Source organism: Cryptotermes secundus, unplaced genomic scaffold, assembly GCF_002891405.2.
Source record: "Cryptotermes secundus unplaced genomic scaffold, Csec_1.0 scaffold2369, whole genome shotgun sequence".
NCBI classification, from domain to species: domain Eukaryota; kingdom Metazoa; phylum Arthropoda; class Insecta; order Blattodea; family Kalotermitidae; genus Cryptotermes; species Cryptotermes secundus.
In genome coordinates, this window is record NW_019743198.1 from 90,151 (window position 1) to 111,400 (window position 21,250).

At 44.6% G+C, this 21,250-nt stretch overlaps 1 protein-coding gene across 3 annotated transcripts; it reads left to right on the top strand.

Annotated features, from left to right (window-relative positions):
- The first annotated feature begins 1,871 nt into the window (after positions 1–1,871).
- Positions 1,872–18,854, top strand: LOC111874108. Of its 3 annotated transcripts, none has more exons than XM_023869331.2 (5): positions 1,872–2,028; positions 8,270–8,387; positions 10,325–10,382; positions 11,039–11,202; positions 18,556–18,854. In XM_023869331.2, the coding sequence occupies exons 2-4, from the start codon at positions 8,280–8,282 to the stop codon at positions 11,188–11,190; spliced, it is 318 nt and encodes a 105-aa protein (XP_023725099.1). In that variant the 5' UTR covers positions 1,872–2,028; positions 8,270–8,279; the 3' UTR covers positions 11,191–11,202; positions 18,556–18,854. The 3 variants fall into 3 exon arrangements, with proteins under 3 accessions (XP_023725099.1, XP_033611225.1, XP_033611224.1); XM_033755334.1 differs by lacking the exon at positions 18,556–18,854 and adding an exon at positions 12,029–12,373; XM_033755333.1 differs by lacking the exon at positions 18,556–18,854 and adding an exon at positions 12,032–12,373 and having other exon boundaries at positions 1,874–2,028.
- Positions 18,855–21,250: the final 2,396 nt, after the last annotated feature.

Consider the following 21,250-nt stretch of genomic DNA (forward strand, 5'->3'; position numbering starts at 1 on the left):
TTCCCTTTTCGTCGCCTCCTACGACTCGCAGGGTCACGGTGGAGGTATTCGACACCACCTCCACACGGGTCAACTGACTGAACTAACTCCAGCAGCAGTCTGCTTATAACATCTCGGCACGGACCGCACAGAAAACACCGTTCCGATAGTTCTGTTATTGCGTCACGAAGCCGTCGCACAGACCACGTAGAGAACACCGCTTCCCATTTAGTCCATTGGTGCGTGTGAGGAATCTGTTGCCTAGCAACGGGTGTTGTTTACAGAGTCTTTACTTAGCAGCGGGTCTACATGATACAATATTTTTAGGTGTTGTGAAGCACCCTGCTCTCGCGCGAAATAAACATGTCACAGATAAAAAATGCGTTATGATCCATGAATGTTCTTCTGTGCTTGGTCACTTCCCAAAGCCATTCTCATTCTTCCATGTTTCCACAGATTTCCTCTTACGTCCACGCCCATTCGCCTGGTCACTGGGACATGCGTAGTTACCGGTTCGCGTCCTGAGAGACCACGAGAAAAAAAATGTTAAAGTAAAATTAATCAAAAATAACTTTTTAACTCTTCCGTGAACAGTCAGAATTATTTTGGACATTCGCAAGCGTCTAAGCTATATTAAGGGCCCAATCGAGTAGTATCGTTACAACTTCTATGCCTGATGACGGAAACAGTTCCACCTTCCGAAACGTAAATGTAATTACATCGGACATGGCGGACAGTGTCTCAACGAGGATTTCATACTGAGAAAGAGACCGTTGTCACAAAACTTTACAGGATCACGCTAGTCGCAGTAGGACTTCATTTCAGCATCTCTCAAAGTTATTTGTTGCTGAACGAAGAGCACCGCGCAGCATTTTAATTTTAAGAATTTCAACTTTAACTCAGTTTTCGTATGGTACTAATTACGCGTTAGATTATAATGAACAGTGACATGAGTGCAAACGGATGCATTTATTATAAATAAAATTTTGGGCTGGCATGAAGGTTTGGTGAAAACTACGAGAGTCCTTATTCAGAAAGTTCTGTGGACCAATGGTGTAGATGGGCATCTTCGGGATGACGAATTTTAACAAAGATGAAACGATTTGAAATACGACTGATTGTAGCATTAGTGCCTAGTTCTGCTTACGTAGCTTGTTGTGCCGACGGATGGCTCAAAAAGGGATGTTTTGCCTATGATGATGATGATAAACGGTCTGAAAACCACTCAGTCTTTTATGAGGCACTATGCTTCAAGCCGGAAGGTCGCGGGTTCAAGTCCCGATGAGGCCATTGGATTTTTTTTTTTTCAATTTACCTAATCCTTCCGGCCGCACTATGGCCCTGGGGTCGACTCAGCCTCTAACGAAGTGAATACCAGGAATTAATTAAATAATTTTCCTGTGTAGTAAAGCGCGGAGGGCGCGTAAAGCTGACATCCTTACCGCCAACTTTGAGCCGATTGTCTAGATAATGTGGGACCCTCAGCGTCTCACAACCCTATGGGCCTTCATGGTCTGTTACAGGGATAGAATTTGGTGGAATGAAGATTGGCAGGGGAAACCGAAGTACTCGGAGAGAACCCGCCTCTGTGCCACTTTGTCCACCAGAAATCCTACTTACTTTACATCCAAGAAGACTTGCTGTCATAATTAGTCTAAAAAGAACAGTCTACTTGGATGGCACCCGATCCGTAATTTTCTGGAAAACGGAACGCCACTGTCAACTTGCAAAGAAACCATGAAAGAGAGACATTTGTATGCGTTGGGCATGAAGTGGGACACGCAGTTTCAACCTAACACGCGAACATCAGCTGGAGTGAAGTATTCATGGCCACCTGACCGCTCGCGGTTACCTCTCTGGTTTGTTTAGGAATGACGTCATTGTGGCCTGTATGATTCCTTAACTAGTTTGATTTCCTGCCGCTCCTCACAGTTAAACCGCCTTCAGGTGTTGCAACGCAGTTGCCTGTGACAGTTGAGCGTGGATTGTGAGAATTTGGTGGGTTTCGGCTCGATTCGAGTGATACACACAATTCTGCTTCCTGGTCAGGTGGGTGGTTCAGTTTGTTTACATGTCTCTGCGACGCAGAGAAGTGACGCAGAGAAGTGACACATGTAAGTTGGAAGAAATGACCCGATTATAGTAACTCTTTGTTAAAAGCTGCTGCTAGTATATCGGTGTGTGTTTTTATGTGAGAAGTATGTCTGTTATGTTTAATAAATATAATTCACTTTCTCGTCTTAAGACAATGTTATTTAGACGGCGATGGAAGGTAATACAATACTGATTATTCACTAACAGTATATCAGTTACTATGGCGTATTTGTGATTTGATGGTATTACGAAACGTGAAGGTAGCTTGAATTTTACAACACTCGCATCAGCATGGTAGACGAGCAGGGTTTCTCAGCGGTCTCAACGCCACTGCCTCTGCCACCACAGAAGTTCTGGCGGACGTCGTGTTTGTATTGGCACAGGAAAGACTTAGGCCGAGGGCACGCCAAGGAAACTGGCAACCGAAAAGCAACCAAAATTTCCAAGAAATGTCGCCGATTTCAAACAGGGAACTGGTTTCCAAATGAGCAGGCGCATGTTGTAGTTGCTCACATCGTCTGGCTAAATGCATGACTGTATTGTTTAATTTCGTGCACTTATCTTGTGCAGTCATACCGTCATAATACGGTGGTAGTTGAGCCCGGTTGAGACGGCTTGAGCAGAGAGGACGACGACCATAAAGGAAATATTGGGAGGTTAATTAAATTTATTTTAATTAAGGTCAGTTTATTTTAATCAGGAAATGCACACGATACGAAATTTTGACATACAGTGCAACAGTTTTAACAAGACAGAAGACACCTGATGATGGCCGTATAACACGTATAGCCGAACCGTGTAATGCGGAAGAAGGGTGACTATACAATAAGTTTCATTTAAGGCGGAAATATATGTGAAATGAATGATATGTTAATGCAACAGAATGCTTAAATGTAATATTAAGAAAAGAAGACATTGGGTGGAACGTTTCTTCTATGACATAAACTGAGGCGCTTGTGTTGTTTCAAAAGAACTTAACCCCGGACCAGACTCCTTCATCTTATGAGAAATTGTTTCCCGAGCCAAATCTACGTCGTCCCGCATAGCACAGTCTGGGTGGCGTTTGTCATATACATATAACAGGCTCTTGCTCAATTAACTGCACAAAAACAAAATTAGCAGCTTCGTCAACCTTTTGTGCAATCATAAACAAATGAATCACTGAAGCGCGTTGTAGAAGAGCTGACACAAGGAAACCCCGCGGCAGCGCAGTTCTGAGAAGATTGGAATGCTTCGTTGCCCGGAAGTGGAGTTTTCCAGTCTTCCGCCGAGTTGCGTTGCCGTTTCCTCAATTTGCGCTGCTCCATTCAGCTCCATGTATTCAACTCAAGGTGATAACAGTTCTCGGATATTGCGGTAATAGTGGTATGCTGTTCATACAGAGTTTTGTGAAAATCGTTCAGTTGTTGGGGAGGGGGTATGATGTTACGAGAAACACATCTTACCGTGTAAAACGAAAGCAGATTAAACTGGACCCAAATCAACTCAGTCTAAGTTAGAAGAAGAAAGGGGCCCAGCGTTTTGGTATCCGAAGGCTTATTTATGAGAGTTACACGGTACGGAATACAGTATTTATGTTCAGCATGTAACATTCAGACTCTCGCGTGGCAAACTTGAAACTTTCTAACCTAAACGAGTTTCCTTCTTACAATTTCGTCTGGCTTCAATTCCTGGCATAACCATTGCGATCTATTTCTTCGTCATTTTCGGAATGGTTGCGGGCTAAATGGCATGCCGGGTGGTGTTCCCAGACACTAAAGACTTTTCGTGACTGTACATGAACATTTTATAGTTTACTGTGGGTGTAAAGAGGCTGTAAACTATTTAGGTTCCCGCTGTCACCTTGTCTGAGAACCTCTGACATAGGAAGTCTGCAATTTGTGGAGTCTGCTCTGACAAGTGTTAAGCGCTTGCGTAACGAGACGTAACAATTCCAATTATACCAGGATTTGGCCTCGAGAGCTAATTATGGACTTGCCTCTAATTTATTTCAGTGACAGAACACGTTACAGCCCGAGACAGATAAATATTCCGTGATAGGCGCTAGAGAGAGTTAAATTTGAGAACAGGGGCCATTGAAGTGGCAGAACTTACTCGTGATCTTGAAACATGTATATAACAATACACTCCAATATTACTGACAACTAGGGTTACAAGTTGGCGTGAAAGTCTCTATTCCAGCAGGGAGCCTTGTTCGTGAACAGGGAGTGACGTGGTAACATTGTTCCTACTCTCAGAAAAGGGTTGGCCTAGCGGTAAGGCTCTTGACCCATATTCGGACGTGCCTGGTTCGGAACCCGACTGGGCACTGGATGTCCTCAGCAAGGCTTTTAGTGGTTCAAAATAACACAGTTGATTATGCCTCGACTCTTCCTTCCAGATCCCTTCCAATTCTTCATTAATCTATCATCGTGGCAACTGTCAGCGTCCCTCTCTCCCAAAACGCGTTATATGCGGAACCCAACTTCACCTGCGTTTGTATGAAGTTGGCAAAGGCGTATTGTGGACGGCGAAAGGCAGGGTACGTAAAGCTCTCCGTGTAACAGGTCGTGGAGGCCCATAGGGTTGTCAGACGTCGAGGCTCCCACATTTTCTAGACAATCGGCTCACATATGGCGGTGAGGTCAGCCTTAAGCGCCGGCCATCCTTTACCCTTAGGAAGATTCCTGGTGCTGATTTCTGTTAGAGGCTGGGTCCAACCCAGGGCCTTAGTGCGGTTGGGAGGATTAGGTAAATTGAAAAATCCAGTGACCTCATCGGGACTTGAGCCCACGACCTTCCGGCTTGTAACATGCTTCGGAGTTTTGCTGCCCCATTGGCATAGAATATGGGGGGTAGGGAACGTTCCAACCATTTGCAATGCTGAAATTCATCTACTGTAAGAGCCAGGCTACGTCATATCTTGTGTAGGCAACCTTAAACTCCGTGGCCTATAGTCCGCAAGCGAACTATACCGACCGAGCGACCGCCGCTTGTCGGTGAAGTTAGTGCCAACTTTAGGGGATAGAGAGTTTCGCGTGGTCAGCGCAACGGATCACCACAGCCGTTAATTTCGGTTTTCTAGACCGGAGCTGCTTTTCCCTTGAAATAGCTCAACTATCCTCACGAGGCTGAATGGACCCCGTTCCAGACCCACTACTTCTAGAAAATGTGGTAGCGCCGGGAATCGAACCCGGGACCTCTGGATCTGTAGTCAGGAACTCTGACTACTAGACCAAAGAGGCGGTCCTGGGTGGACAACCTTGCGGAAGAAATATTCTGTGTAGGTGCGTTTCAATTTCCCACCGGCGTATGAATTCTGGAAATATGTTGAAAATAACATCCAGTGACTTTTGGCTGACGACTTCGTTCCAATAGTAGCTGGAGTGTAAGCAATATTAGCGGATCCGTGGCAGAGAGCAGGCTGTGTAGCAGTTGTGGACTCTTTAATCTGCATCGCGACAGAACTTACTGAGGTGAAACTGTGTGTGTTTGTTAAGCGGATATCCGGTCTGAGAGTTAATTCATGCTCCAGTTCGTAAACATTTGAATGTGGTATGTAGAGGCACGCCCTGCAGTTGTAGTGGGTGCTGTTGGGGGCAGGACGCGTGAGAACTCGGCCAGTGAAATGTGTACATTTGTAATGCGAACATCAACTGCAAAACGGGAAGTGTTAACCAATCTGCTCGAATCTCATTAATCAGAACTGCCGTTGGGCCTTCCAGATTTCCCCCCCCCCTTGGCACTACAGCCCCAGTGGGCCTAGGCCTACCTCCATGAACTTCTCCGTTCACTTCGGTTTTTCTAGATCTTACACATTTGGTAGGACTCCTTGGGCGGGTGATCAGCTCGTCGCAAGGCCTCTACCTGCACACAAACACAGAAAAACGCACACACAAACTAAACATCCATGCCCTAAGTGGGATTTGAACCCACGATCCCGGTTTCCAAGCGAGCGAAGGCAGTACATGCCTTAGACCGCTCGGCTACCGTGACCGGCGCCCACCAGATTATCTTTACAAATTATACAGTTCGCCATTAACCAGAAAATAAATATTTTATGGCCGTTCTCTTTAGGTCTTATCACTCTTAAGAATTTACGTTCTGTCCAGTCTGCCCCTGAAGTAAGCTCTCTCGCGTTCCCTTTCCTCCCAGTCGCCTACCCTTGTTTTAACTACCTTACAGTTGTGGAGCACGCGGTAGCGCAGTTGGTTGAGACACTATGCCGTAACCCGGCATGTCGCGGGTTCGATTCCGGATGAGGTCACTAAATTTTTCAATTGACCTGAACCTCCCAGCCGGACTGTGTACCTGTGGTCGACTCAGCCTCTAACAGAAATGAGTACCAGGAATCTTACATGAGGTAAAGTGCGGCCGGCGCGTAAGGCTGACAACCTCGCCCTCTGTGAGTTGATTGTCTAGAAAATGTGGGAGCTTCGATGCCTCACAACCTGTTACAGGGATAGCTGTACCTTCACCTTGCAGTGGTTAACAGAACTTAGGAGCGAACGTGAATTAACCCGAAAATGAAGAAAATAGATTAATCTAAAGCAAAGTAAGTAAAGCTATCTCTGTGACATGCCGTGGAGGCCCGGTGAGGTTGTCAGCCTTACGCACCGGCCGCCCTTAACCCCCAAGAAGATTCCTGGTACTCATTTCTGTTAGAGGCTGAGTCGACCCTAAGGCCATAGTGCGGCTGGAAGGATTAGGTCAATTGGAAATAATCCAATGAACCTCATCGGGAATTGAACTCGTGACCTAACGGCTTGAAGCATAGTGCCTCAACCAACTACGCTACCGCGTGCCCCAGATTAATCTAAAATATTTTAATTATATACCAGACTGTACGGCGTCACACCGCATGGGTTGGCCTACCGTAACATTGTTGACTTATAGTCGGAAGACATTCGTTTCGAATCTCCGTCATGTACCGGCCATATTGGCTGCCATTTCTCATGGTGTTCCCCAGTCTCTCCCAGAATTTGCCGGTAGAGTACCTGGATTAAGTCAGACTCACTGCGTTCCTTTTCCTTCAGATTCCTTGTTCATTTGCCATCCAAACCCTCGACGCTGTAGCCTCGCCACTGGCAGTCTCATACATTAACTCACTAGGAACACACTGAATCACGCACTGCAAGAAATCAGCCTTCATTGCTGCAGCCGTTAGAACCTCAGATCTCTCGTGAATACCCAGGCTAGTGAGCATTACTCAGGCCCTGGACAACTTCGACGCACGAAACTTGGAACTGATATATCCCCTTTCCCCCGATTTCCCTTCACTGCCTCTAGGATCTCAAGGGATTGTACACCTTTCCAAGATATTCTCTGTGACTCGTACATTCATCATTTCGTTGGAAGCAACATAGCCTGTGAAGTCGATAGAGCATCGTTACATGAATCACAGAGCAAAGAAATAGTGCGTTGTATGCGTAAATTAAAGTGAACTGTATTCATCCGCTTCTAAGGAACGCCAAAGTGACGAGGACATTGTTAGAGTGTTAGCCAATCTCTTAAGCAAAGACACATGCTTCGTGAACACGTAAACACCGAGGCAAATGGAACTAAGTCATTGTCTGCACTTCAAGGCAATGAAGCGGGTCAGGAGTGCCTAACAGCTAAGTAAGTCTCAGTTCGCCATGGTAAAAGGAGGTAAAAGTTGAAACTATCCTTGTAACAGGCCGTGGGGGCCCGTAGGTCTGTGAGACGTCGAGGCTTCCACATTTTCTAGACAATCGCCTCACAGATGGCGGTAAGGTTGTCAGTCTTACAAGCTGGCTAGCCCCCCTTTACCCCTAACAGCTAAGTAAGTCTCAGTTCGCCATGGTAAAAGGAGGTAAAAGTTAAAACTATCCTTGTAACAGGCCGTGGGGGCCCGTAGGTCTGTGAGACGTCGAGGCTTCCACATTTTCTAGACAATCGCCTCACAGATGGCGGTAAGGTTGTCAGTCTTACAAGCTGGCTAGCCCCCCTTTACCCCCAGGAAGATTCCTGGTACTTATTTATAGAGGCTGAGTCGACCCCAGGGCCATAATGAACGAAAATGAAAGTTCTTGTGGACGCTTTGTGGTTATTCTGCTTTTCCCCTTTTCGGCCTTCTTAACCCGAAGCTCATAATTTTGTCAGATCACAAAAGTTTCATTGCAAATGACAATTACATTAAAGTTTTATGTCAGGAGTGTTATAAGGCTGTTTTGTCTGAAGTTTTTATTTATTTCAGAGCCCTCAAGATGAATCATTTCTCGATGATGATCGTGGCAAGCGGAGTTTTGATGTTGGCATCACTGCTAATTGTTGACACAGCCTCCCCAGCGGAGTGTATTAAAGATAGTCACACAGTAAGTCTGACCACAGAAATGTCGATCTTCAAATTTCGTAATCATAGACCATTCCTTTATATAAATCTCAGATTTAATTCAGTGGTAAATTTTGCTCTGCAGGTTTGCAACACTGATTCATTCATTACACTGTTATTTTCTGTGGGTTGTAGCGTAGAATGCTGGGATGACTAATTGGAAGGAAGCTGTGGTGACCTAATCAATACACCACCCCTACATTTTCCAGGAGAGACTACGGAAAACCACGAAAAACGCTGTTAGGATAGCCGGCGTCTCGGCCAGAATTCGAACCGAGAACCTCCCGAATACGAATCTGGAGTGTTACCACTGTACCAGTCTGCTCGGTCAATAGTTGTATGTGTTGGACATTTTCTGTTGTACGTTTCGATCTTCCCCAGTGGTCGCTACCCAAACTGGGATCCGCGGCCCACCAGGAGTCCGTGCACCTTCCTTCCAAGGGCGCAAGAAATGCTACTGGCGAAATTGCCAGTCATAGGCCTGTAGATTGGTAATAAAAAGCTACCTTATATTGCAGACATAAAATAATAGATAACATACTTCATAGATGTAATTAAGGTTAATTAGTAATTGGGAAAGAGACCAGTAGGAAGATCTATACGCAAATGGGAGTAACCATTACTCCATTTTTTAGAAGTTTAAGCTTTTACGCATAATGGTAACTATATATACCATCTGCTTTAACATTAAAGAACTCTGCATTTTGCTCACGCAGTTAACAGCGATTATATCCCTAAAGAGTATTAACTGACTGGTCTTTGTAACAGAGACGGAGTTGTTTCCTGTGAGGTAAGGACTGAATGTTTATATAATATTTAAACAACCTTCAGACTTCAACCCTGTGTGGAGGCGGGGTCGAATACCTCCACCGTGAACCTGCGAGTCGTAAGAGGCGACGAAAAGGGAAGTCTCAAATCTGAGACAGTAAAATATGGTCACGGTAGCCGAGCGGTCTAAGGCATGTACTGTCTTCGCTCGCTCGGAAGCCGGGATCATGGGTTCGAATCCTACTCAGGGCATGGATGTTTAGTTTGTGTACAGGTAGAGGCCTTGCGACGAGCTGATCACCCGCCCAAGGAGTCATACCGAATGTGTAAGATATAGACAAACCGAAGTGAACGGAGAAGTTCATGGAGGTAGGCGTAGGCCCACTGGGGCTGTAGTGCCAAGGGGGGAAACAAAAATATGGTCACGAGTCCCGATGGACTCGGACCCGAGAAAGACAACACTGGCAAGGACCAGCAGCCTATACAAAAGACAGACCCGTCCTCTCGTTAGAGAGGGCGCTCCACAGAAACAAGACCGTAGCTGTCAAACAGTAATAATCTGGGCTCGACAGCAAGACTTACTAACTGACTGACCTTCAGTCACATTGTGACTTTGACTTCAGACTTGAAGCCTTTAACTGCATTGGCCAAAGCAAAGAGGCTGAACAATCACAGTCTCAGACTTCAGTGAATGGAGCAATGAACAAACGGGTCCTGTAGAAGTGAGGAATTTCTTAACCATCTCTGCTACTGTAAGGTTGTGTAAGAGAGCCGCTGCTTCATGGAGTCAGCCATGTCGTTTTATCGAAGACTTCAGTCTTATGGGACATAGCGTCGTGCAGTCCGTTGAAAGTCAACATACATTTCGGAGAGACATGTCGCCTCCATCTTCAGGGTCGAAGAGGAAGCCAAGTAAGAAACCAGCGTGAATGAGGTAGCGAGTGGAGCTGAAGGTGGAGGCGACATGTTCCTCCGAAACGTCTGTTGCCTTTCAATTGACTACACTGTGTTATATCCCAGAAGATAACCCTTCATAACGACCGCTGTGAGAGCCTCACATCCTGCACAGCTATATCCTTGTTTCGCTGGCATTTAAACGAAGTAATAACATTTGAATCAAGCCGATGTGTGAGGTTTGTGTTTGTGTTGCAGTGCATACACAAGTCGGAGTGTTGCAGTGGCTGTTGTGTAGAGGAGAAGTGCGCGCCATGTAAGTAGCAAAGTTATAAAAAAGTTGAAATTGTCCCTGTACTTAACTAATTAAACACTACGCCATGAAGACGTATGGGGGAATGGATATATAGATCCACGTTTTATTTGTCTCGGCACTAGTTGGAAACGAGTGGTCAGCTTCACGCCCCAGTCGCTTTACCCCAGGTGAAAGGGCCCCCGGTACCCATTAAATAGGAGGCTGGACGACCTGGGTTAGATTTCCGGCAGAGGCAAGAAATGGTTTTCTGCATATGATGCAGACCGTTCTAGTGCTCGCATAGCCTCGTATCACTGAGCAGTGGAGGCTCTTGTCCCAGGGATACAGTGTGCCAGTTGTGTAAGTGACCACTCACTTCCATGAAATGGTGAGGTTAAGTGTGGTGGAGCTGTAACCCCGCTCCTCATATATCTGTGTGTTTCGTAATGAAATCACAGGGACATATTTACACACACTAAATGTCCCCGAGAAACATTCATCCAAGGGTCGACTCTGAAGATGGAGGCAGCAGCTTCCTCCGAAACATTGACATACACCTGCAAGACCCAGAAGACTAGTCTCAATATTCATAGCCTTGAAAACCATGAAAATGAGAAATTAATTGCATGACTGAAACTGCTTGTGCACTAAGTTGTCTGCCCTGCTGTTGTTCCCAGTTTCAGATGACTGCAATGCTGCCCATAGTCCGTGCTCCGTGCACGAGTGTCCGCCAGGCAAGCAGTGCTACTTGCAGCAGGTGCAGTGTGTGGCAGCACCGTGTCTGCCGGTACCAGCCTGCAAGGACCAGGACTATGATGACTACAACTGATGCATCACGGCGGTACGTTGCCTCTCACATTATGTCCTGGTGTGCACGAGGGGCGTCCGAATATCTGGAAGGTCACATGTTCAAATCTTGACCCTAATACCAACTATCATGATTGAAACTTTTGAGTATCTTTCAAAATATTTACTGGAAAATTCCGGAACAATATCGTAAAACAGGCCATGGCCGCTTCCTTATAAGCTTTCCAGATGTTTTCATAAGGATACTGTTTGTAGTTTCTGAGTAAAAAATGGGATTTATCAAGCGTTGTTCGATAAATAAAGAACAAAATACAGACATTAAATAATGGCGTTCTAGTGTTCCCACCCATCCTAACATGTTTAGAGCTCTTTTGTGCCTCACGTTTATAAACTAAAATATTTTTTTTTTGTCATAAATTGAGTGAAAAAGACACTAAATAAAAATCAGTTATTGGCATAGGAGACTTAGGATTTGGTGAGATTTCATGTCAAAACTCTTCTTAGAGAATTCAGTTATGTAGGTAGACTGTATTATTGCAGAACAGTGGACTTCTGTGGCAGAGGACGATGAATCACTTGGTCAGCTGGTCGTGGTGTTAATGTTGTATATTGCATTGTCATATGTTTTATGCGACTCACACATATGGTAATTTCTTGTAGCTGCATTTGGACAATAATGTCTGATATTTCCTTCCAAATGAAGATCACACATTTAGAGGCTTAAACCAGAGCTCTCAGGGAAATATTTTAAGCTCAGAATTGTGTTGGAAATGAGGTACAGGACATTCATAGTGTAGGAATGTAATTAATGCTTAATTTACATAAAATGCTTTAAATACACGCCCTCATTTTGTTCACAGCAGAAGATAAAGGATGAAATGCAGACGTTCCCATAACCATTTCTTCGAGAGACGCCATTCAAGTGGTATAGCACTCTGGTGTTGGTTTCAAGAAGTAGTCGTGAAACTGGCATTTGATTTCAGTGTTCTTTCAAAGTTACCAGTCAGTTCTACTTGCAAGACACTCAACTGTTTTAATTCCCCACATATTCCTCTATTTTCAGCACAGTGTCAGCACTGTATAATCTCCTGAAACTCTTTAAGCCTGTCCTGCCATATGTTGACAGTTTCAAGTATCTAGTTGCAGTGTGTACATTTCATTTATAAGTTACCATGAATGCGTGAAATAAAAGAATATAACCGTAAGTGTAATCTCATCGTGGAATAATCTCTCCTATAGGGGCACGCGGTAACGTAGTTGGTTGAGGCACTATGCTACAAGCCGGAACGTTGCGGGTTCAAGTCCCGAGGAGGGCATTGGATTTTTTTCCAATTTACCTAATACTTCCAGCCGCACTGTGGCCCTGGGGTCCACTCAGCCTCTAACAGAAATGAGTACCAGGAACATTCCTGGAATGTTCTTGGGGGTAAAGGGCGGCCGGCGCGTAGGGCTGACAACCTTGCCGCCATGTATGAGCCGATTGTGTAGAAAATGTTGGAGCCTCAACATCTCACAACTCTATGGGCCTCAACGGCCTGTTATAGGGATCCCTTTACTTTTTTTACTTACTTTTATTTATAAGAATACTTTTTTCATATTTTCATGGCAACTTACAATTAAGTTTATGAGCTGCAGGTGGTTAAACATAATTGTCAAGAGATGGCAGGACAGGTCTCTCTTCGCAGAAGAAGCGCTGATCAAAAAATTATATACATATATGTCAATCATAGGATTGAAATGGTTACAGTAACTCTTATTCAACTCACGAATGATAAAATAATAAAATGAATTACTCGTTGATAGTTGTTGCTCAGGTGGGGGTCAGGAGGAATGACTCCCCAAAAATGTGGGTGGCAAAACTTCGGCAAGTCAGTGAAAAGTGAATAAACAGTGTACTAAGTTACAAAGTAGGAAAGTGTCAAAATTTCTTTTTGTGATTGTATTTTTGTTTTATATGTTCATTAGCATTGACACACTGTGGAGAAGCTCAGGGTTGCAAACTGCAAACTGAGAAGGGAAAACAAATGTAATTTTATTTATTGGACACTCAGTATAACATGTCAATTTACGCCTTAGCAGATTAAGAACTGTATTAACAGAGGGCTTAAGTGAATAACAAAAGAAAACGTGACTTACTTTCATTACTCAGACTGTGTTTTCATTTCATACATTCTAGTAATGCACTCAGATCTTGCTGAAAATTCCATGCTTTACGAAGTTTTTAAGATTGACATTTCAGTGATATTTTGTTTTATGCTTCATCTAAATGCACTTTTTATTTTGAAAAATAAGTGTATGTACAAGAAAGGCCTAACCAGTGCCCATTCCGCCCTCTGTAGTACAGTTTTATAAACATCTTGTTCTATCGTAGCGGTCGCCCCCCGAATTTTTTGAATATATATCTGAAAATAACTCTAAGAGTATACAATTAATATTTTGTATATTTACTTTTTAAAATAAATTTAGGAATTTTGTGTATGAAGTAACAGACGCCTTGCACAAATGTCCCTCCAGCCTTAAGAGCTCTGTAACTGACTTTGGGTATTCAGTTCTGCTGTTCTCACACAAAATGTCCGCGTACCGTTTGCAGCCCATCACCACGTTCGCATTCAGCCGTGGTGACAACGTTAAATCTGTTTAGGCTTGCTTTAAGCCTGGAGTGGCCTGCTCTCATGCGGCTTACTGACACGGAGGCAGGACGGTTCTTTTTTATCTTGCGAAACCACGGAGACGAGCCATCCTGTAGCACCTTTCAAAGTAGCTTTCTCCTCTGTCCCGTTGGGTGTTTTGACAGAAACTGTGAAGTTCTTTGCCTTTCTCTTTAGACTGGGCTTTACTTGACTGTCTCTGCCTTCTCTAACTGACTGCTTTTCCTCCGATTCAGTTGGCCCAGGGATCCAGTAAAATTGGATTCTTTCCCTCGAGACTCCAGTCTGTAGGCATCTGAGTAATGTGCGATGCCTTGTTCAATGTAGCTGTGTTACTAATTCCTTTTAGCACGCTTCCCGAGTCAGAGAAAATCACGAAATTTTGTTCCGAGTCTTTTTTTCGAATGTGAATGTAGACGCTATGAATTTCCTGCTAATGCCATCAGCTCTATCTATCGATGCGAACCCTACGAATGGTTTGTCCTCCATTTTTGAGCCGTCCGTTGGGAGACATTTGCTGATTCTCATTTTTTAGCGTTTTTACGAATACCTCGTTGTGATCTGCTTCCATTATTTGTCTTCCCTCAAAGAAGGATACCCTGGCCGCCACGTGGAAGAGACTTTCGTATGTGTAGTTGAATGCTAGGGGACAGCTCCTTTATTGGATTATATGACCGAGAGGGGTTACCTCTTTGCAATATTCGCTGATCAGTGGTTGGTCATTTTCTCCTCTCGTTGGATTGTCTACTAGAGCTGATAATTCTTCCAGCAGCTGGATCGTTGGGTGATTGCTTGACGTACGAGTATAACACCTGGACACATAGTTCCTTCTCAACTGTTTGAGCCTACTACAAATTTGGATATCTTTGGCTTCTGCTAGCGTTACATTGGTCGGTGTGCTACTCCTGTAGCAGTGCTCCACATGTCTTATATCTTCTCCAAATTCTGCGGTTGTTTCTTCTTAAGTTTATGGAAATGAACTGCTCCATATTCCATCCTCGACCTTATAAGTGCCTTGTAGAGTCTCATCAAGATTACGGGGTCCGCCCCCACCAAGTGTGTTTCACACAGTTCACGATTTTAATCGAGTTTTCGCATTTCATAACTATTTCAGTTTAGACTTCAAGTGCAGAGCTAAAAATTTAAATGGTTTGACTGAAGAAACTTTTCCCTTTGTACCAAGATTTCCCACTCTCCATTGGCTGTCCTCTTTTATCGGAAATACACAACTGAAATTTGGGCATTCCGTCAGCTCGGCCGTCAGTCTTACTTTGATCCGCACAACAGAAAAAGCACGTAGGTTTGCTGCTATGAATTAAGAAGCATTAAGGTGCACCAAGTGCAGAAATTTAACATCTAATAAACCCTTTACGTGTTTCGGCCACTATTGGCCAACATCAGGAGGTGGTGGTGGCCTAAACATATAAAGGACTCATTAAATATTAAATTGCTGTACTCGGTGGACCTTCATACTATCACTTTATCAGTTTGTCATTGCAACGGCTCGGTATGTATCTTACAAAAATATACACTGAATTACCTTATTCTGCAGCATTTGTCTTGTGAACAGCAGGCATTGCTAATTGGCCATTACTTTACCCTTCTTCCTTTGTTTTGTTTATTTGTTGTTTACTTAACGGAGACTGCGTAAGTGCAAGATGCTAGGATGATTGATGAATGATGAATGGAAAGCATCCAAATGCAAGTGAGAAGCCATACAGCCTGAGCGAAACAAAAGGAATACATCTTCAGTTCGTGAAATTGTATTCATAAATGGATTGCAGCCTAGCGAATTCTTGGTAAGATCATTCTGCTTGATGTTTGCACGAAAATTTATAGAGCAGGAGTCGAACCATTGCCGTCAGACAGTGTGTATATGGCCTTGGAGGAAGCATAGTTTCATCGAATTAGAACGAGGAAGTGTATCAGGTCTAGGCAGCGGGGAGTAGCCGCGGGAATTCCCTGAAGCTACTTTTTAAGGAAGTCGATATGTGTAATGCAGGTGTCTCAAGTCTTTTTGGGGGGGGGAGAATGGAAGCAAGGAGGCTATGATTTATAGTGTATATTTTGTAGAGACTCCTCACCAAATGCATCGCCTCTGTGGTCTAGTGGTCAGCGTTCCTGGCTACAGATCCAGAGGTCCAGGTTAGATTCCCGGCGCTACCAGATTTTTCCTGAGAAGTAGTGGGTCTGGAACGGGGTCCACTCAACCTGGTGATGACAATTGAGGAGCTATTTCAAGGAAACAGCGGCTCCGGTCTGGAAAACCGAAATTAACGGCCGTGGGAATTCGTTGCGCTGACCACGCGACACATATCCGCTAAAGTTGGCATTAAACTTCGCCGACAATCTGCGGTTGCTCGGTCGGTATGGTTCGCTTGCAGACTACAGGCCACGGAGTTTGTTTTTTGTTTTGTTTAGAATGAGGCAGGGTTAGATAATGCATAAAACGTTTTAACCAGAAGACCTGGAAGGAGGACTGGAGAGATGTGGGAACCGCTCGGAGGATAATATTACAGTGAAACTTGCGGAAGTAATGTACGTGGATTTAAGTGGCTCAGAATTCGATCCACTGACGGCTCATATCAATAAGGTAATGAATTTTGGAGCTGGTGTAAGAAGCAGGAGACGATATGACAGGCTGAGTTAGTAAAACGGCACCCGGAAAGGATATTGCTCCCCGAGCTCTCATTCTGCCAGTGCCTCATACTGACTCACCATCAGAAGCTGGTGCAGTGTCAAGAGGCTCAGCCTCACCCGTCGTTAAATTAAATGTTTGGGGGGAATGAACACACGGCGTTACAATTCTGATGCATTCGCTCAAATTTGATTATTTCCAAAACAGAAAAACGCGAAAGAAGGAAGTATATCGGAAATAAAACTTGTTCTTATTTTTTACAGCTTCTGTTAGAAACATTTTTCGCGCAGATGAATATTTAATGAGAGGTGCAGAAACACCAGCAGGTCTCCGTGTAGTGTTCTTTCTTGTTTTCTGATATCGAAGGGGACTGGAGTGTGCCGACACGTCTCGATTAAACTGCCCAAATCCAAATTCCACAAAAATTCGTTTGACTCTTTTCGAGTTATTCGCGGACAGGGAGACAGACACACAGACGTGATGGAGGTAAGAGGAGCATTTTTATGGGCACTTTTGGCCCGGGGGTAAGGAGCTAGAAAGTGTGCTTAGAAACTCGCATTTAAGGCGTTTAAGTCTAATTCTACTGATCGCTTTAAGATATTCTTGGCACAAGAATATATTTAAAAATAATTTTAATTTTTAGTATTGATATTTGACAGACTTGCAGATTTCTTTCCAGTTTGGATTTTTTTTTTCCCGAAAAATTCAGTTTGGGAGGGGACACAAGCCTAATCCCCCTCCTCCTCCTCCTGCCGGCGACCTTGAGCATTTTTGTACCTTTCCGTTACGAAAGTGCCGAGCAGAAAGAAAACATTTCGCCACTTACGTCAGAGCACAGCTGAAGAATGCTGACGTAATGAGGAATTGCCTTCTGAATATACCACATTATGTCTTTGTTGTAAACCGGTTGCTGTGGTAAATACAAACATGAGGAGAAGCCAAGATGGCACCTCATGCACGTAGCAACCAGTGGGCGGGGGATTCCCGGGCTTCGCTATATAAGCAAGCTTTCCGAAGATACGCGCGTGTAAGCAACGAGAATGGTCAGTCAGAAGCTACTGCTCGTCTCTGTCGCCATGTTGCTCGCTGGTAAGTACACACGCAATGCAGGTCACGTTCAAATGTCTCACTTTTATTCGTCTTCCCCACTGCTGTACATCAGCATTCCGTTGCAGTTCGTATTAGAATTTATTCTCACTTGTTTACAGTCCACCATGCAACAGTATCAAGATTTAAAATTCGTCACTGCACGCGGTAACGTAGTTGCTTGAAGCACTATGCTACAAGCCGGAAGGTCGCGGGATCGAATCCAGATGAGGTTGATTTTTCTTTCGATTGACCCATTCCTTCCAGCCGCACTATGGCCCTCGGGTCGACTCAGCTTCTAACACAAATGAGTACCAGGGATATTGTTGGGGGTAAAGGGCGGCCAGCGAGTAAGCCTGAAAACCTCACTGCCATATGTGAGCCGATAACATGTCACAACCGTGCAGGCCTCCACGGCCTCTTACAGCGATAGCTTTACTGACTCACTACATGTTTCAGCTTACATGAACATCAGCATCTCACTGCACCTTTGATACACAACATGCATACAGAAAAAGACAATACTCGTGGCAGAGAAGCGGGAACTACATTGACTTCATGTAGAAACACGAAAGCACCGACCTCATAGCAGTCCCCCCCCCCTAATTTCAACGCACCTGATGATGGCCGATTAGGCCGAAACATATAGTGCAGTGAATGTCTGTCCATTTCGCTCTGTAGCTGATTGTCGATATATCGATACGGTATAGACGTGTTAATTTTCCTAATGCAATATTGTGTATACGCCTGTCGCAGTGGTCACATGATCTCAGGTATGAACTGTTTTCTCTTGCTCGAGCGCTAGGGTCGTGGGTTCGAATCCCACTCGAGGCATGGATGTCTGCGTGCGATTATTCTGTTTGTGTCGTTCTGTGTGTATGTCGCGGCCTTGCGACAGGCCGACCCCCTTTTCAAGGGGTCCTACCGACTGTGAAACAGCGGGCAGGGCCCAGGAAAGGGCTGTAGAGCCCTTAATGAATGACTGAAACGCCACTTGCTTTGCGACGTGTTGCAGTTAGTGCCATGTGCGAGGCGCAGTGCAGCACTGAGGAAGACATCGGCAAACTTTGCTCCCAACGCTGCGGACCCGGGCAGGAGTGCCGATGTCTCCAGGCGAGACCACCTGTGGTGTGTGTGAAGGCCCCCTGCCTGATCCCTACCTGCGTCAGCAGGACTTGACGGGCCACACCGCACGACCAACAGAACAGTGTGACCAATACCGCTGAAGAAACTTTATTCCTGATTTGATTTCTTTTGATTTTAAAGACGTAAAAATCAATTTTTAAATAAAGTAAAAACCATATATTACGCTAATTGTTCCTTATCACTCACATATTCATTATCTCTACAATAAGCAGGCCATGAACTTATCTTATAATCTCTGTAGTTGATAAAGTCTGGTAAACAAGTTACGAATTTCCAAGTTGTCTGTACACAGAAAAGTAAGCCAGTTTTCATATTACAGGAAACAGTGAATTGATAGTAAATCATCAGTGTAATTAATATAGAGTCGTTAAACTGCATATGAACGCAACAGTTAAGTTCTGTGTAACTCTGTGTTACCCCGTCGCTGAAATAGCTTCGTCAAACAAACAACTAATCAGCCGACCCAGACATCAGTGAATTACTTCAGCTAACAATGAATCAAATAACAGATCAGTCAACCAAGTATACAACTAGACAACAGATTCAACTAAAGATGCATCAACAAACCAACCGAAACAGCGGTCAGTTAAGGGTACAAACAGTCAGTTGATGAATTAAGCATAAGGTAATGAATGAGCTGAGCACTCGATCCGACATCCCATGGCCAAGCATTCAGTCCACTTAACAACAATGCAAGGGACCATTCGATACAACGATGAACCAACTAACCAAATAACTGTCAATGAATCGGACAAAGAGTTAGCTAAGCAACAACCACACGATCAGCGGCCACAGTAACCAGTCAAGTAGAGAGTCAATCAGTTTACCTAATAATTCTAACTAAGCAATCAGTCATTTAAACAGCTACAAGCCGCTAGAGCGTGAAGCTGACATATGACCTCCAACTAGTACCGAGGTTAAGAAAACGTGGATCTATACACCTTCTTCCCTAGACGCCTTCTTGGCGTAATGTATAATTAGTTAAGCACAGGGACGACTTACTTTACCTCATTAAGCGCATGCAGAAACCATTTAATCAACAACCCAATCAGTGGGCCCAGCAGTCACTCAACTAACCAACAAAGCATTTCCTCAAGTTTCCCGACCTTGTTTCTGCTGACCTGTGCGCATGAATGCGATGATAACGGCTGCAAACAGAAGCTAAGTGAGCTCCATAGGAGGCCGTGGGCTCAAACCCCACTCGAGGCCTTTATTCTGTATTTGTGTTGTTCTGTGTGCAGGTAGCGGCCTTGCGACGGGCTGATCCCCTCCCTCCGTCCAAGGAGTTCTACTGACTTAGGCCCCCCATACACACACAGTTTGGCCTGCCGATCGACCTGCAGGTAGAACTGACGGACTGACGGGTTTCCTACAGTCCAAATGATTGGGCGGCCGGCCGCACCACACACATCAGTTTTGCCTTTCAGCCTTGAACTGTGCAGGCCGAACGGGAGGCCAAACTGTGTGTGTATGGGGGACCTTAGTATAGAATTAAGGATCTAAGAAAGCGTCCAAGGTCTAAAGGGCTGTGGAGCCATAGAGAGAGAGATATTCTCTAGTTACGGTATGTTTTTGAGCAGAGGACAACTGCCTTGTCTTACATCTACTCTGAGTGACTGAAGTTAGACAATATCACCACAGGAGGCAAGTAAGTAGTTTCCTGGAGACGTGAATTAGTCTTTCGACATGTGTACTCATAGCTGTTACAGTTTACCTTCTGAAGGTTACAGTTAAACCCTCTATGCTTCCATGTGCGAGGTCCGAATTCTGTCTCTGGGAACTGCTTGTTCTTAAGAGTCGTTGCATGATTGGCTTATGTTGATTGCGTAATGGCTTTTGCTAGTTAAAATCAGTAAATTGGACAGGAATTCTTGTCTAGGAAAAGATGTCAATTCAGAGCCTTCTGAGAGAAGAAGCAACGCTCCCACGAGGCATGTCTTGAACACACCATAGTGGTACGTAATTCGGCAACGGTCCTCATCTTTATCTACATTAATCGGCACTTAATTTTGGAATATTAAAAGGTCATATTACGCGTCGCTTGCTTGAGGAAATTATGTAGTTTCACTGTAAATTAATAAACGAATTATTAACAGATGACATTGTTGTGACCGGAATGGTGGACCAGCGTCTGATCTGCAGAGTCAGAGTTACTTTACGACTGGCGGTTTACCGCCAATCAGTTCGTCTTGAACACAAGCCCAACGAGACTCACGACCAGAGATTTTATTTTTCCAGCTCAACCCTTGCTGTCATAATCCTTACGTAATATCCTCTGTGACGAGAGGATGGGACTGTCGTTTACAATTTCTGCTGGCCCTTACCAGCGAAGTCATTCTCGGTTCCGAGTCCCGCGGGACTCATGGCCATATTTTATTGCCTCAGATTCTAGACCTACCAAACCTGGAGTGCCAGGTCCCAGTAATTATAACCCCCAGGAAACGGGTGGCCCGGTTATAACCCCGAGGCACTGGGTTCCCTTTTCGTCGCCTCCTACGACTCGCAGGGCTACGGTGGAGGTACTCGAACTCGCCTCCACGAGGGCATCTCTGATCTGCGGTTTC